The 14,894-nt window shown below is 39.8% G+C and overlaps 1 protein-coding gene across 4 annotated transcripts; it reads right to left on the reverse strand.

The window, feature by feature from the left end:
- Positions 1 to 873: 873 nt before the first annotated feature.
- On the reverse strand, positions 874 to 13,402 carry LOC143292729 (serine/threonine-protein phosphatase 2A catalytic subunit beta isoform-like). Of its 4 annotated transcripts, none has more exons than XM_076603261.1 (8): positions 13,261 to 13,402; positions 10,966 to 11,301; positions 9,007 to 9,216; positions 7,106 to 7,279; positions 6,094 to 6,183; positions 5,364 to 5,525; positions 4,436 to 4,554; positions 874 to 3,639 (listed from the first exon to the last, which is right to left on the reverse strand). In XM_076603261.1, the coding sequence occupies exons 2-8, from the start codon at positions 11,119 to 11,121 to the stop codon at positions 3,555 to 3,557; spliced, it is 996 nt and encodes a 331-aa protein (XP_076459376.1). In that variant the 5' UTR covers positions 11,122 to 11,301; positions 13,261 to 13,402; the 3' UTR covers positions 874 to 3,554. The 4 variants fall into 4 exon arrangements, with proteins under 4 accessions (XP_076459376.1, XP_076459377.1, XP_076459378.1 ...); XM_076603262.1 differs by lacking the exon at positions 13,261 to 13,402 and adding an exon at positions 11,798 to 11,950; XM_076603263.1 differs by lacking the exon at positions 13,261 to 13,402 and adding an exon at positions 11,685 to 11,790.
- Positions 13,403 to 14,894: the final 1,492 nt, after the last annotated feature.

Consider the following 14,894-nt stretch of genomic DNA (forward strand, 5'->3'; position numbering starts at 1 on the left):
GTCACTAATAATATGTCAAACATTATTTTAGGAAACATAATTTCCTTTTGCCCTCTTCTGTTTGATTTCAGTTCAGTTCCCAATAATGCCATTTCCATTTACGGTACATTTTTACATTTTCATTTTTATTTCTTGCTCTGAGTTGGCAGAAAAGACTCAACAGATGAACTTGGCTTGGTAGTTACCGAGAATTTTCAGCAGATAAGTGGATTTTTTTTTTTTTTTGCTTCCTCATACCTTCCCTTTTTTTTTATTGTTTTTTTTTTGTTTTTGCTGCTGTTGCGTCATACTTCGTACATGCCATTTCAGTGACATTGCTTTCATGCCACTCATTCCAATCCCCTCCACACACAACCCAGGGTCATCTGCCATTGTCTCAGAGCCAGCAGTCCACAGAGGGCTATGAGGTCATATGCTGCAGCAGGTAAGTTGACTTTTTCTTGTGCATGACCAATCAGGGAAACAGAACCTCCTCTTTTTTTTCTCGTTTTTTTTCCCTATCCATTGAATTTCAGAGCACGTGCGGAAGGAGGGTCGGAGAGAGGGAGCAAAAATATCACTGGCTAAACGTGATAAAAGAGTGAACATGTTACAGAGATCATTCCATTAACTCACTCAGTACGGCCAGTCCTCTCTTCTCCTCTACACAGACCCCTCGGATGTCCAGTGGGTGTCTGAATGACCCAACCTTTAGCTTCCGTCGCCAGAATTGTGGTATTCTTTGTCAACATTCACCTCTTCAGTATAAGAGCCTTCCGCTTGCAATATTTTGATGATGGTAACTGGGGTGAAACGCTGTTAGCGTCGTCTCTTTCGCCATTCGTATGGAGAGAGTTAAGGTTGGTGTCTTGTTTTCATTACAAACTTGCACACATGAAAACAAAGACATTATCTGTAGTATTCTTTATTTGAAATGAATTATCAACAAATCTGAATAGTGACATATTTCATTAAAAATGTAATTCATAAAAAATACCATTAAGTCTGTAAAATTATTTTTTTTTAAAACAAACAAGAGAGGCAAGGCCTTTATGACTCACTTGTGATACACTTTAGAAAAAATTAGATAAATTTAATCGTAAAATGTGTTCTGTGTTTCTTATCAGAAAGCTTCCAGTTAAAAAAAAAAAGGCCTGATCACAGATTGGAACCCAGCATGTTCGGGTGGGAAGAAACTGTATTTCTGCACTATTGCGGATCCATGAATGACGTTCAAAAGTTAACATTTAAGCATGCTGTTTTGAGGGCTATAAATTGATAGCAGTATTCGAAGTGATAACGCTGTTTAAATCATTATTTTGGTGTATCTTGAGCATTTAAAAATTCTTAAGGGCAATGAAGGATTCTTTAGTCCGTGGTAAAGGAGACATAGCTATCACTGCAATCAGACTGCAACATTTAGCTGTTTTTCTCTGGATCTAGATAGATGTACAAGTTTTGTTTCACCCGCCAGGAAAGTATGACACGGTCAATTCAATTTCTCTTTTATGTTCATTCTAGTTAATTGAGTATCCACTTTAAAAGATTCATATGCAGTAAACACATATATACGTACAGACAGATACACACACAGACAACTGAACACCAGGTTATAACATACTCACTTTGTTTACACAAGTGAGTCAACAAAATGTCACCACTTTGAACACTGAATATTTCAGACAAAGATTTGTTTGACCAGCAAACATAAGTTCCCATCTTTAGTTTTGATCTTCATTTAAAGCATCAACAGGAGAAGAAGAAAAATCCTGAGTTGATCTTCAGTGACAATATTTTATATCTGCAGATTAAAAAACAGTGACGAGTGAGATATGATCTGAGTAACAAGAAATATATATTGTGCAGATGCAAAGATACATTTGATTAATATCTGAACAAATGAAAAACAAAAATATATATATTTACATTTTGAACTTTATAAACAAATGCGAGTTATTCCAAATGTCATACATGAACATGGAGTGATGGCTTAGAGGTAACGCATTGGCCTAGGAAGTGAGAGAATCACGGCGCAGCCGCTGATATTTTCTCCCCCACCACTAGACGTTGAGTGGTGGTTTGGACGCTAGTCATTCGGATGAGACGATAAATTGAGGTCCTGTGTGCAGCATACACTTGGCGCACGTAAAAGAACCCACGGCAACAAAAGGCTTGTTCCTGGCAAAATTCTGTAGAAAAATCCACTTCGATAGGAAAAACAAATAAAACAGCATGCAGGAAAAAATATTAAAAAATGGGTGGCGCTGTAGTATAGCGACGCACTCTCCCTGGGGAGAGCAGCCCGAATTTCACACAGAAATCTGTTGTGATAAAAAGAAATACAAATACAAATGAACAAATATCAGTTAATCCCAAGGCATACTTGAAGAACAAAATCTGTTTTTGAGTTAGTTTTCTTTCTTTCTCTATTTTTTTCTTTCTAAATTAAACAAGGCAGCAGCAATATCACAATAATAACAATAGCTTAAAAAAAAGAAGAAGATAATTTGAAGAAAAAAATTTTTTTTTGAGCATTTGATAAAAGAAACTGAATGAAATGAGAGTGATGAAAGCAGTTCACAACAAAGAAAAGGCAAATGGCAAGGTGTGGTTTTACATGTTGAGAACAATCAACATTTTAAGAAACAAGTTCATATGATATCAAAGAATAGAAAACAGACTGCTATTATCAAAAGAACATAACAATGCATAACATTTGGTAAGTGTGCATAGATGCCTGAGAGCTTTTTCTGTAGTGCTTTAAACTATTCTTGGTAATAACACCAAATATAATTTCATGACGGGTATTAAGTAACTAAAGTAAACATTGTGCCCATTTTATTAAAAAAGAAGAAAATAATGGTTAATGATAATTCAGCACAGCTGCACTTATTTTCTTTTTTTTTCTCTCTTTTATACATCTCCTGCAAACACACACACACACACACACACACACACACATTTTGTTCCATGTGCATGTTATCAACAGAAATGGCAAATTATGTGACTTAAAATGATTGTGACATTCTTGGCAAATCTATCAACAACTTTGTGTCATCAAATGTCGACATGCCCAGGAATCCAGATTAGTAACAGTCATATAATTACTGATTTGTGCAGTAGTAGATAATAATAGTAACCAGTATTTAGAATGAAACAGCCGTGTCAGGTCTGTTTCTAGCCAGTGACAACCACTAGAAAATACAACAATCACAGAAAAATCCTGAATTCTTTTGAGCTGAGATTAATCAATATATCGCATCAAGGACCAGAACCAGAGCAGTAAGTTCTATGTTTAATGTTCTTTCAAGAGGAGCTCGCAGAAGAAAATGCTTCTGATCAGGGTTCATCAGCAATGAAAGAAAGGAATGCTTCACACATCAACACACATTGGGTCTGCGTACAACTGACTTGAGCCATAATATCATTCTTAACATTTCCAAATATTTATTAATGGACAAATGTGCTCATGAATTCAGGATTTTTTTTCCACATTCAGTTCAAAACGCACAACAGTATAACCATACTCAATTTCATAAATATATCTAACTAACTTAGCAGAGGTGATGAATTCCTCAGAAGAAGGAATACATGTGGTCAGGTAACCTGGAAGGGGGCTGTCGTTGGCTGTCTGTGCGTGGAGCAGCATCAAACTGGATGCTGTGAAAAAGAAAAAAGAGCACCATTGTCACAATCATTTTAAGTCACCATTGATTACTGTTGTCGATATTTGACTGAAGAGGCTTCCAAATAGGGTATCACTGATTACAGTGCTTGAGGAATGTCATAGTAAGCTAAGTTAATCCTCTTCATGCCCATAAGGCTGCCACCAAAAATCTCCATTGTTGACTATCTTGTGCTTTTACCTCAGGTAAAGCCATTCTCCTTTCGTTCTTTGCCAACCATTCTGTACCATGTAATGTCATTGTTTAGAAACATCAGTTATTTAGTTCAAGGTATTCTGTTTCTTTTTCTTTTTTATTCTTTTTTCTTTTTCATATTTGTTTTGGAAGTGCTCTATATTACTGGGGTTGTATGCTACAGCTGCCATTGATTTTCAGAAATGATGACTTCTGAGTAATGATAATAATAATCATCATCATCATGATAGAAATAGTACAATAATATCGTTTATTTTCAGTCCAATATCATCATCTTAGATTAACAGACTATAAATAAATAAACATAGGTATGCTACAGTCACAACTTTGTATATTATGCCATTTTTAAAGACTTTCTTTTATGTCTGCATATGCTGTTGTATGCCGTTATGCACCATTGTATATATATTGTGTCATGTCAGGCACTTGGGGCCCACTGTATGGGAAGTTTGTGCCATGTAAGTATCATATATTATAATCATGATTATTATTATTATTACCGGTATTATCATTATTATTTTATTTATCTATTTATTTTTAAAAAAAAATTATGATTATCATAACTGAATACTCACAATGTGGTCTTCATGGATTCATCCAGCTGTAGAAGAGCAGCCCGGTTACCCAGTCGGTACATGTAGTTAGGGGCACTGAAGGTAGTGACCACCCTCTGGTCATGACACCACTGATAACCCTGAGAGATAAAAACCACAACGACTGAAAATAACTTTCCTCAGCCTCAAAGTTCACTTGTACCAATTATGATGTCTGATAAAACAGCAGTGATCTAGCAACAGCAATAGTATGAACACATAAATGTGCACTGGCAAATGGGCAGTGAATGAGATAATTATGGCAAGCTGAAATGCATTGTGGCGAACCTAAGAACTGAAAATAAGGGAAATACAATATTTTGCTCGGTACAGCAACATGCTTTTGGAAATTGCCAAAATATAGTGTAAATGAAAGTCAAAAACATATGAAAAGACACTATTGAAACTAGTTTAATAATTAACAATACACTTCTCTCCAGGTTCCATTAAAAAAAAAAAAAGCTGAAAAAATATTTTAAAATCACAGAAAAATAAGTAATAATGAATAATAAGAATGAAAGCTTTCAAATACATAACACTTCTTTCCTGTGATTCTGGATTAAATATTTTCAAATTATCACTATATATCTTTAAATTGGTGATCCCGATTTGCCTATTCTCAGTTCACCAATATACTCAGCAGCTGTGTGTGTGACACAGAGACACACACAAGGATACTGAACAGACAACTTGTGTGTGCGTGTGTACTCGTGTGTGTGTGCTTCAGAGAGAGAGAGAGAGAGAGAGAGAGAACTGGTAAAACAGAAATGTCAGGAAAAGCGAAACAGGACAAAGACAGTCAAACTTTCAAGAGGCCACTGAGGGTGGCAGCATGATCAAAAGACTAGGTGAAATGATAACTGGCAAAAATTGGACCTGTTAATAGAAGATGTATATATATATGACTCACCTCATGCACAGCCTGATGTGCCCTGGACACCAAGGAAAGGTCATTGGTGTGGAGGAACATCTCGGAAACATCGGCGCCAAACACGTAACCTGCCCCACGTGGGGATCTGCCCCAGCCATGGATCTCGTCAGGGTCTGACCACAGGAAGTCGTTCATTGGGCCCTGCAAATTGCAAATAAATAATCATTTTTCTTTCATTACAATTTGTAGTTTTTCAGTTACAGAGGTGAAACATATTACACACACTCAGAGGAACATACACAAAAATAAACATATTTTTAGAACATACATGTACAAGATCCAGGATCATTGTAGAATCATTCATTTGTCATTGTTGTCTGTGTATTTTGATTTTGGTAAACGGTTGCTTAAAAAACAAAAGAAAGAAAGAAAACTTGGGAGATTCAGCATTCGGTGGCTGCAAATCACCACAGTCATTGTGTTACTGTTAGTTCTTCATTTGTTTGTTCATTTATCTTTTTCAATCATCTAACTGTTTGATTATTCTGGGGATTAAAAAAAGAACCGAAGGAGAAGGGCTATACTTGGGAGGAAGCTATAACCAGGAAAGGCAGCAGCAGAGGTCTCTGGTGGTGGTGGCCTTATGTGCCACATGACTCAAAGAGGACCAAGAAAGTTATTCTGTGAGTGTGATTTGAATAAAACAATTTTTTTTTTTAAGATAAAAAAGGAAGGGCATTAGATATCATGCCACAGTCTGCATACTGACCTCAAATGGTGCTTCTTGTATTCTGTCTAAGGAGCGGACATGATCCAGTGTATCAATGGAAGGAGACAACCCACCATGCATACAGAAGACCTGTAATAGAGAAAAATTAAAAAAACAAACAAACAAAAAACAACTAAAAAACCCATCAACAAACCACTGATTAACAGTCAGAATCAACAACCACACTGTCACAGATCTACAGTAAGGAATTAGTTATTCAAGAGCACAGCAGTTATAACACTAATATTGAATCATTCTTACCAGAGCAGTAATGATAGAGTGTTGTATGGGCACTGGTAGTATGCACAATAGACTGCCTGCAGCTTGATAGAATTCAAAACCCATTGATTGCCAGGAGTAAAACAGTAGAAATTGGTGTTCCAAGTCATAAATCATCATCCAGAACAATCACACCAAAAACTAAGAAGAAAATGGTCTCGAGATATACCACTCTAGATCAAAATCATTCAAATTAATGTGTGAATTTTCAGCCTTCCAGAGCTATTTCCCTTCTTTTAATGAAGTCATCAGTGATGTCACGATGGATGTAAGTACTATGTCCTAAGAAAATCAAGGGGTTGATAAGGTGGAGGGTGGTGGAAGACATTGTATTCGCCTCCTCTCCTCTTTTTCTCCCTGAATGACAGGAACACACACTAAACCAGGCACACATACCATCCACACGCCACTGCCGTATCCCTCCACACACAGCCAGAAAATACAACTATGACTCAAGTTTTTGTTCGGAAACATACAAAATTAGTTGTGTGTGTGTGTGTGTGTGTGTGTGTGTGTGTGCGTGTGTGTGTGTGTGTGTGTGTGTGTGTGTGTGTGTGTGTGTGTGTGTGTGTGTGTGTGTCTGTTACTTAATAACCACAATGCCCCAAAATGGGTCAAAAGATTAGATATTCTTGATTCTTGCATGTGTGTGTGTGTGGGGGGGGTGGGGGGGGGTGCATGCATGCACATGTACCAGTATGTGTGCATAGGTATGTGAGCGTTGAAAACTTACCTTGCCACCCACAAGTGCTGTTATGGGCATGTGGTCACAAACTTCCATGAAGAGGTTCCAGACCGTGACACTACCATATTTGGCCATTACTTCATCATAGAATCCATACACCTGCGATGTTGTTCGGGTTTCATGATTTCCACGAAGAATGTTCACTCTGTCTGGGTATCGGACCTGAAATCATTCAGATTAAACTTTTTTTCCAAAATATTACTCTTGCAAATGTGAGTAGAATCATACTTAAAATAGTGTTGTATATTCTGAAGAGGTGAAAAAAGATGAATAGATAAAAATGGTGTATCAATATGTGAGAAAAACAGGAAGCTGAATTATACAAATGGACAAGGCTGAAATCTGACCCTGCTCATTCACTCACTTTTCAGAGCTTTGGTCAGATGATGATCCTTTCCAACTGGTCCCTGTTTCTTTGTTTTTCTCATCAGGTTTCCGTCTTCTCACATCAGTCACTGCATCTTCAGTCAATCTTCAGGTCAGCTTCTTCTATGTACGGCTTCAGCCAAGTGTCAGGTCCTCTTTCTTGCCATCGTCCTTCAAAGATGATCCCTGGAGTATTCAGCACTTTATCGAAGACGCGTCTCATGGAATTCAGGGGATAGCTACCTGTGCTTCTTCTCTATGCATATGTCTAAAATAAGATAAAAAAAACAACAACAACAACATCCACATCCTCTCTGTCTATGATGTTCACTTGACAGACGCAATAGCCGAGTGGTTAAAGCGTTGGACTGTCAATCTGAGGGTCCCGGGTTCGAATCACGGCGCCTGGTGGGTAAAGGGTGGAGATTTTTACGATCTCCCAGGTCAACATATGTGCAGACCTGCTAGTGCCTGAACCCCCTTCGTGTGTATATGCAAGCAGAAGATCAAATACGCACGTTAAAGATCCTGTAATCCATGTCAGCGTTCGGTGGGTTATGGAAACAAGAACATACCCAGCATGCACACCCCCGAAAACGGAGTATGGCTGCCTACATGGCGGGGTAAAAACGGTCATACACATAAAAGCCCACTCGTGTGCATACAAGTGAACGCAGAAGAAGAAGATGTTCACTTAAATCACCATGAGTCATCACTGACTTAATCAAGACTGTAGTTGTTCTTTTCGATTTTTTGTAAACATAGACCTACATCAATCATCAAAGACTTGGGTGCTATATGCTGAAGAAAAACAAGCCACATGAACATCATACAATGCATGTATGGATGAAGTATGCCTGAACAGACAACTGAATTTTTTATATATTTTTAAAATCAAACTTCCTAATTTACCCTACTGTCTGATGATTGATTATATGGGAAGTGATCCATGCAGTTCTTTCCTCAGTCTTTTCCACTGTCCAGATGAATATGATGAATATTCTTAGATTCATTTGCACCCTGACCCCTCCACCTCCCCTTTTCCTTTACCCCTTCCACCTTCCTGTGAAATATCTGCGAAAATTCTGTTGTGACAAGAAAGTAGCATAATACAAGATTATTTCTTCTGTTGTGGTTTAGAAGCATGAGAGAGCACTGCTGATTTGATTGTGTGTGTGTGTGTGTGTGTGTGTGTTGTGTGTGTAATACATGCATATGTGTGCATGGGGCTTCATAGCATACCAGAAGTAGTGGTGATAGTGATGCATTTTTGCCTGTTTGCATTTTCCCCACCTGCACTGAATATGAACACGGGTGTGATATTCTTTATGCAAAGCACTTCCATACATTCATCCACCTGTACTGATTATGAACATTGGTGTGACATTCCTTATGCAAACCACTTTCATTCATCCATCCACTCACTCACTCAGCCATCCACCCATTCATTCATTCCTTCATTCATCCATCCATCTGTTCCTTCCCTCGCATGCTGACTGTGAGTATGACTCACGTCCGCTCACCTTGAGAGCAACAAGAAGAGATATGACCTCCACCGAATAATACCCACGGTCAACGTAATCCCCCAGGAAGAGGTAGTTGGTGTCCGGAGGCTTTCCCCCGATGCGGAAGAGCTCGAGGAGGTCATACATCTGCCCATGGATGTCTCCACACACTGTCACTGGGCACTGCACCTCCCTCACATTGCTTTCCATGGACAGGACCTCTTTAGCCTGCAGCATCGTAATGTGGCATCAGTTGACAATGACAAACGTTTTACTGAGGGTAAAAGAAGGAAGGCGGCAGAATGGTTAAAACACTATCTGCCAATACAGAGAGTCCATGAGGGTCTGGGTTCGAATCCTGCTCTCACCCTTTCTCCAAAGTCATTCGGATGAGACGATTAACCTAGGTTCTGTGTGTAGAACACACTTAGTGCACTAAAAAAAACCCAACCCTACAGCAACAAGAATGTTGTCCTCTGGCAAAATTCTGTTGCAGAAATCCACTAGTCCTGTGTGTAGAACACACTTTGTGCACTAAAAAAACCCTACAGCAACAAGAATGTCGTCCTCTGGCAAAATTCTGTTGCAGAAATCCACTAGTCCTGTGTGTAGAACACACTTAGTGCACTAAAAAAGAAACCCCTACAGCAACAAGAATGTCGTCCTCTGGCAAAATTCTGTAGCAGAAATCCACTCTGTATAGATACACAAATATATATGTGCAAGCACTCAAGGCCTGACTAAGCACACTGGTTTATGCTGTTGGTCAGGCATCTGCTTAGCAGACGTGGTTTAGCATATATGGATTGGTCTGAACGCAGTGATGCCTCCTTGAGAAGTTGAAACTGAAATCTGAAACTGAGGGTAAAATGGGTAAGGGAGCCGCTGTGGCAGAAATCAGGCGTTGGACTTGTGATCCAGTATGTGTTGACTGGTGATCAGAGTTTGAGGCACCATTTCAACAAGATGTTGTGTCCCTGGGAAAGGCACTGTATTCCAGTTTTCCACACTCCACTCAGTTATGAATGAATCCAACAGGAAGGTTGAAATGGCAGGAGGAGAGGGTTAGGCGCCACCTTCCTATGCTAAGCCCTAGACATGGTGGATATGAATTATCTGCCCTGATAGCCATAAAATACAATGGGACCTTAAAATGGGTAAGCAGAAAGCTTCTTTTCACCACGCCCTCACACACAACAAAAAAGAAAAGATTATAAAAAAGAAAAAGAAAATAGAATCAACATGTACACGTGAGACAACTGAACAAAAATAAAGTCTAATGGATGATGAGACAATAAACCAAGGTCCCATCAACTCTGAGCTTTTTGTGTGATTTTGCATTAGCATACAAAGGTTTCTCATAGTGTTGGACTGGTTTTAACACTATATATACATGTACTTAAAAGAATTGGGGTGTATATTGTTTTAAAATCATAAGTTGTAACTGTAAGTCATTTTGGATCAAATAATTTCTTCACAGTTAGCAAAGAACACATGATGTTACATTAGAATTCTCTTACATTGTCACACACACACACACACACACACACACACACACAATGTATATCTAAGTGGCAGTATGTATGTGTGTGTGTGTATGCGTGCATGTGTTCAGGTTCAGGTTCAGGTTTGGGGCTGATGTTGATCATCGTAGCCTCACGGCTTTTTACGCCCCGTCTCATTTGATTAGCACAAGGCCTCGCGGCCTTCTTTATGCTATGTCGTTATCTGTCTTGTCTCAGTCTAAGTAGACCCAGTTACAATTATCTTTGCGTGTGCGTGTGCATATGTGCATGCATGCACACATCACATGCATGTGTGCCAGTATATGTGTGTGAATGTGAATGCACACAAACATGTCTGTACTGTGATGTCAGCGAATCCACACACGGGTGCATGTGTGGCTGTGAGTGCGTGCACGGCGTGTGTTTCAAACACATTCATGCATGCACATAGACAGACGCATATAATACTAACCTTATGGCAGAGTTTTTTCAGTTGGCTCTCTGTGAGTTTCTCGCACCTGAGCAACTGTTCTATCCATTCCTCGATCTCCCCGCACGCCCTTTTCTCCAGAAATGATGAAGTCATTGAGTTCTCAGAAGGCACAGTTGAGGATGACATCAGATCCATGGATCTTGGGATTTGTTGTCATTAACTGAATGATACAATTCTGAGCAGCTGTGTATGACTGCACGAATACACGTATAGCTGGCCTGTCGTATGATAGCCCACTTATCGTCTGCTTGCGATGATCTTGGTTCTCAGAAACGAACGCACTGTTCAGCCAAGGAATTTTTCTTATCTGTTTTCCTGAAAATAATAAAAGAAACACGAACATAATCATTTTGGCAACTTGCGTATTAAACACACATCAGTGCACTTTCGATGACAGTGAAACATGAGACTGAAAGTTACGAACTTTAGTCAAACGGTCAAAAAACACAACTCGAACGAATCCATTCATACGGAAATCCGATTGAGTCCGCAGAATGGGAGTAAGGAGGTGAGCGGCCCTGAGGGCGAGGTGGGGGTGAGCAAGGAAGAAAGAGAAGAAGAAGAAGAGACAAACATAGAGAGAAAGAAGGCAACGCATACGGGTAGAATCATGCACATAGATTATAACTTAAGTCATAGTTACCACATTTCTATCCGGAATCTTCTAAATAAAAAAATGTTGATCTCAAAACTTATACCATACTCTGCGGAAAAATACCCTCGCTGACAGTGGCTCGCACGTAGCTGGGTCAATGGGTATTTACTGTTAGCACTTTCTGCAAGGAATGTGAAAGACATACAGCTGGCCTACCTCAGTACACAGTGCACTAGTAGTACTGTTCATGAACCGGACACAGGTATACTTGTGAGTCGTGTGTTGGCCAATGTGACAATCACTACAACTGATGGGCTTAACTGTAGACCTATATATCGTCTGTCCAATGAAGTGATATCAAGAATCATGTGATAATGACTTGTATAACAGCCTACGTAATTCTCAGTCATAATTAAGCTAGTTACAGCGGGTAACTAGTTTTTGCCCCAGTACCTGTGCGAACACAAGCCTCAGTACAAGTAACTGGCTGCCGGTAGTGTGTGGGCGTTTGTCTCTCTGACTGTGATGTAAGGGAGAAAGTACCGTGGATGTATTTCCATATAATTCATTACATGTATGTGTTCCGAGTTGGTTCTTCAGTAAGTTATAACATCAGCTCGCTTCGCAAAGAACGACCGTGTGTGGTTCGGTCAAGTTGTGTGTCAGTCCTTGTGTCAGTGCGCCGTGCGCGCGCGTGTGTGTGTGTGCGTACTGTGCGTGTGCGCGGCGCGCGCGCGCAGGCACTGAGACCTTCGTTCACTTTCATTTCAGGTGGAAGGCATGGAACTGAAGATGTGTGTGTGCATCATGACTGTGTGTGTGTGTGTGTGTGTGTGTGTGTGTGCGCGTGCGAGCGTGCGTGTGTGTGTGTGTGTGTGTGTGTGTGTGTTGTGTGCCTCTGTGTGTGTGTGTGTGTGTGTGTGTGTGTGTGTGTGTGTGACAGTCACGGTGTGTGTGTGTGTGTGTGTGTGTGTGTGTGTGTGTGTGTGTGTAAGCCAGTCAGTGTGTGTGACATGACCGAGTGCGGTGTAGCGTCATAGAGGCGCTCGATCCGAACTGGATCAGTTGGAATTGCTTCTTCTTCTTCTTTTTTTTTTTTTTTTCTCCAGTTGCCAGCGTTCTTAGCAAAAAAGGGATGAGCACACATACCTTTTGTGGCATATTCTTTCACGAGTATTGCGTCTAAACTGACTGAGTGCGTGGAATTGCGCAGCCTACCGTCTGAAAACACCGTGGCTGAGTGTTGGCCAAATGAACACAAACTTCTCGCAATCTGTTTCACACACATGCGCGCGCGCGCGCACACACACACACACGTGACACACACACACACACACTGACACACAGACACACACTGACACACACACACACACATACACACACACACGACACAGAGGAAAAGAAAGACTGAATATGAACACCGAGGACAGTCAGACAGACTGACTGTCAGGCAGACAGATGGTCAGACAAATATATATATATATATATAGCTTTGGGGAGAAAGACAGACAGTCACAGAGAAAAAAATCAGGAAATATTATTAAATACTACTATCAATCTGGAACAACATGTGATATGTGACTGTCGTGAAACCAAACTTTGTCCCTAGTACATACGCTGATTGATGGTTCAAAAAAAAAAAAGGGGGAAAAAAAAGGGGGAAAAAAAAGTTAACTTACAATATATATGGACAGAGAGAATTTCTACAGTAGGCTATAGATCGATGCTGGCCGCGAAATCTCAACACACTAAAACCAGTCACAAATAATCAGAAAGGCACCCTCTAATGTTTGGTATCAGCGATTAGGCGTTATGATCCCACTGACGAAACCTGTGTTGCATGCGGACATGTTGCGCCGTAATATATACCTTGTCATGGGTTCTGATGAGTCATGGAGTGACCGAGATAGCAAAGACCCTGACATCGACTGTTCAGGTCGATCTGGTTGAAGCCGGTTTTTTCTTCTCGAAGAAATCTTCATTTCGGAAGGGCGTTGTTCTCATCGCAATGTTTACAGAAATCAAAGCGGCGACTGAAGAGCATTTTGGCAAATATAATGTCGTGGAATACTTACAATTGTACGCACCTCTCCGTTCTCTTGTACATGCACTGGAGAATAGCTTTCGGTTTCAGGCTCCGAGTCAGTTTCAGCTTCAAGGTGTTAAAGCGTGCGGACCATCCGTCCTGGCCCATTATGCTATACTGTCACACCTGCTTAACCCCACCCCCCACCAAAAATAAACAAAAACCAACCAACAAACAAAAAAAACACCCAAAAACAACAACAACAACAACAACAACAACAAAACAACAACTTAAAGCTAATGCGCTGGATAGCTCTTAGTATGTAATGTGACAAAATGAATCAGAACCTAGAAAAACACGCCTGAAATATAAAAATGCAATCATCACTGTATCAAAAACAAACAAACAAACAAAAAACAACAACAACAACAAACCTTAAAGCTAATGCGCTGGATAGCTCTTACTATATAATGTGACAAAATGAATCAGAACCTAGAAAAACACGCCTGAAATATAAAAATGCAATCATCACTGTATAGGCGTAGTTACTGAATGTATATTCGTCATCTTCGTGAAGATCAGTCAAAATTGCCGGGAAAATTTAATGTTCACATGACATTGCATGCAGTATAAACTATATTGATTAAATCAAACGCAACATGCAAACGAAAGCAACTTGCCGTGGGTAGCTTTGACAGTATACTTTACAGGCTGATCGAACTATCTCGTGTGTACAAGCGTGCGGCAACAGCAATTAAATCATTTGTGCTCTGGCGTTTGATCATAGTAGCGTGCATTTTTCACGTTCTGAATACAGCACACTGTATGTTCTGACTTTATTGCATACTCAAGTTATTTGTATTGAAAAGGAGGAGTTTGTATTATACTCCATGCTTGGTGATACATATACTTACCATGTCAAACTGATGCATTCGAGTTTGACATGGTACAGTATATGACACCAAACGGAGGAGTTTGTGTTATACTCCATGTTTGGTGATACATATACTTACCATGTCAAACTGATGCATTCGAGTTTGACATGGTACAGTATATGACACCAAACGGAGGAGTTTGTGTTATACTCCATGTTTGGTGATACATATACTTACCATGTCAAACTGATGCATTCGAGTTTGACATGGTACAGTATATGACACCAAACGGAGGAGTTTGTGTTATACTCCATGTTTGGTGATACATATACTTACCATGTCAAACTCGAATACATCAGTTTGACATGACACAGTATATGATACCAAAAATAGATTTGTACCGACGGTTGAT

Source organism: Babylonia areolata, chromosome 18 (genome assembly GCF_041734735.1).
Source record: "Babylonia areolata isolate BAREFJ2019XMU chromosome 18, ASM4173473v1, whole genome shotgun sequence".
Classification (NCBI taxonomy): Eukaryota; Metazoa; Mollusca; class Gastropoda; order Neogastropoda; family Buccinidae; genus Babylonia; species Babylonia areolata.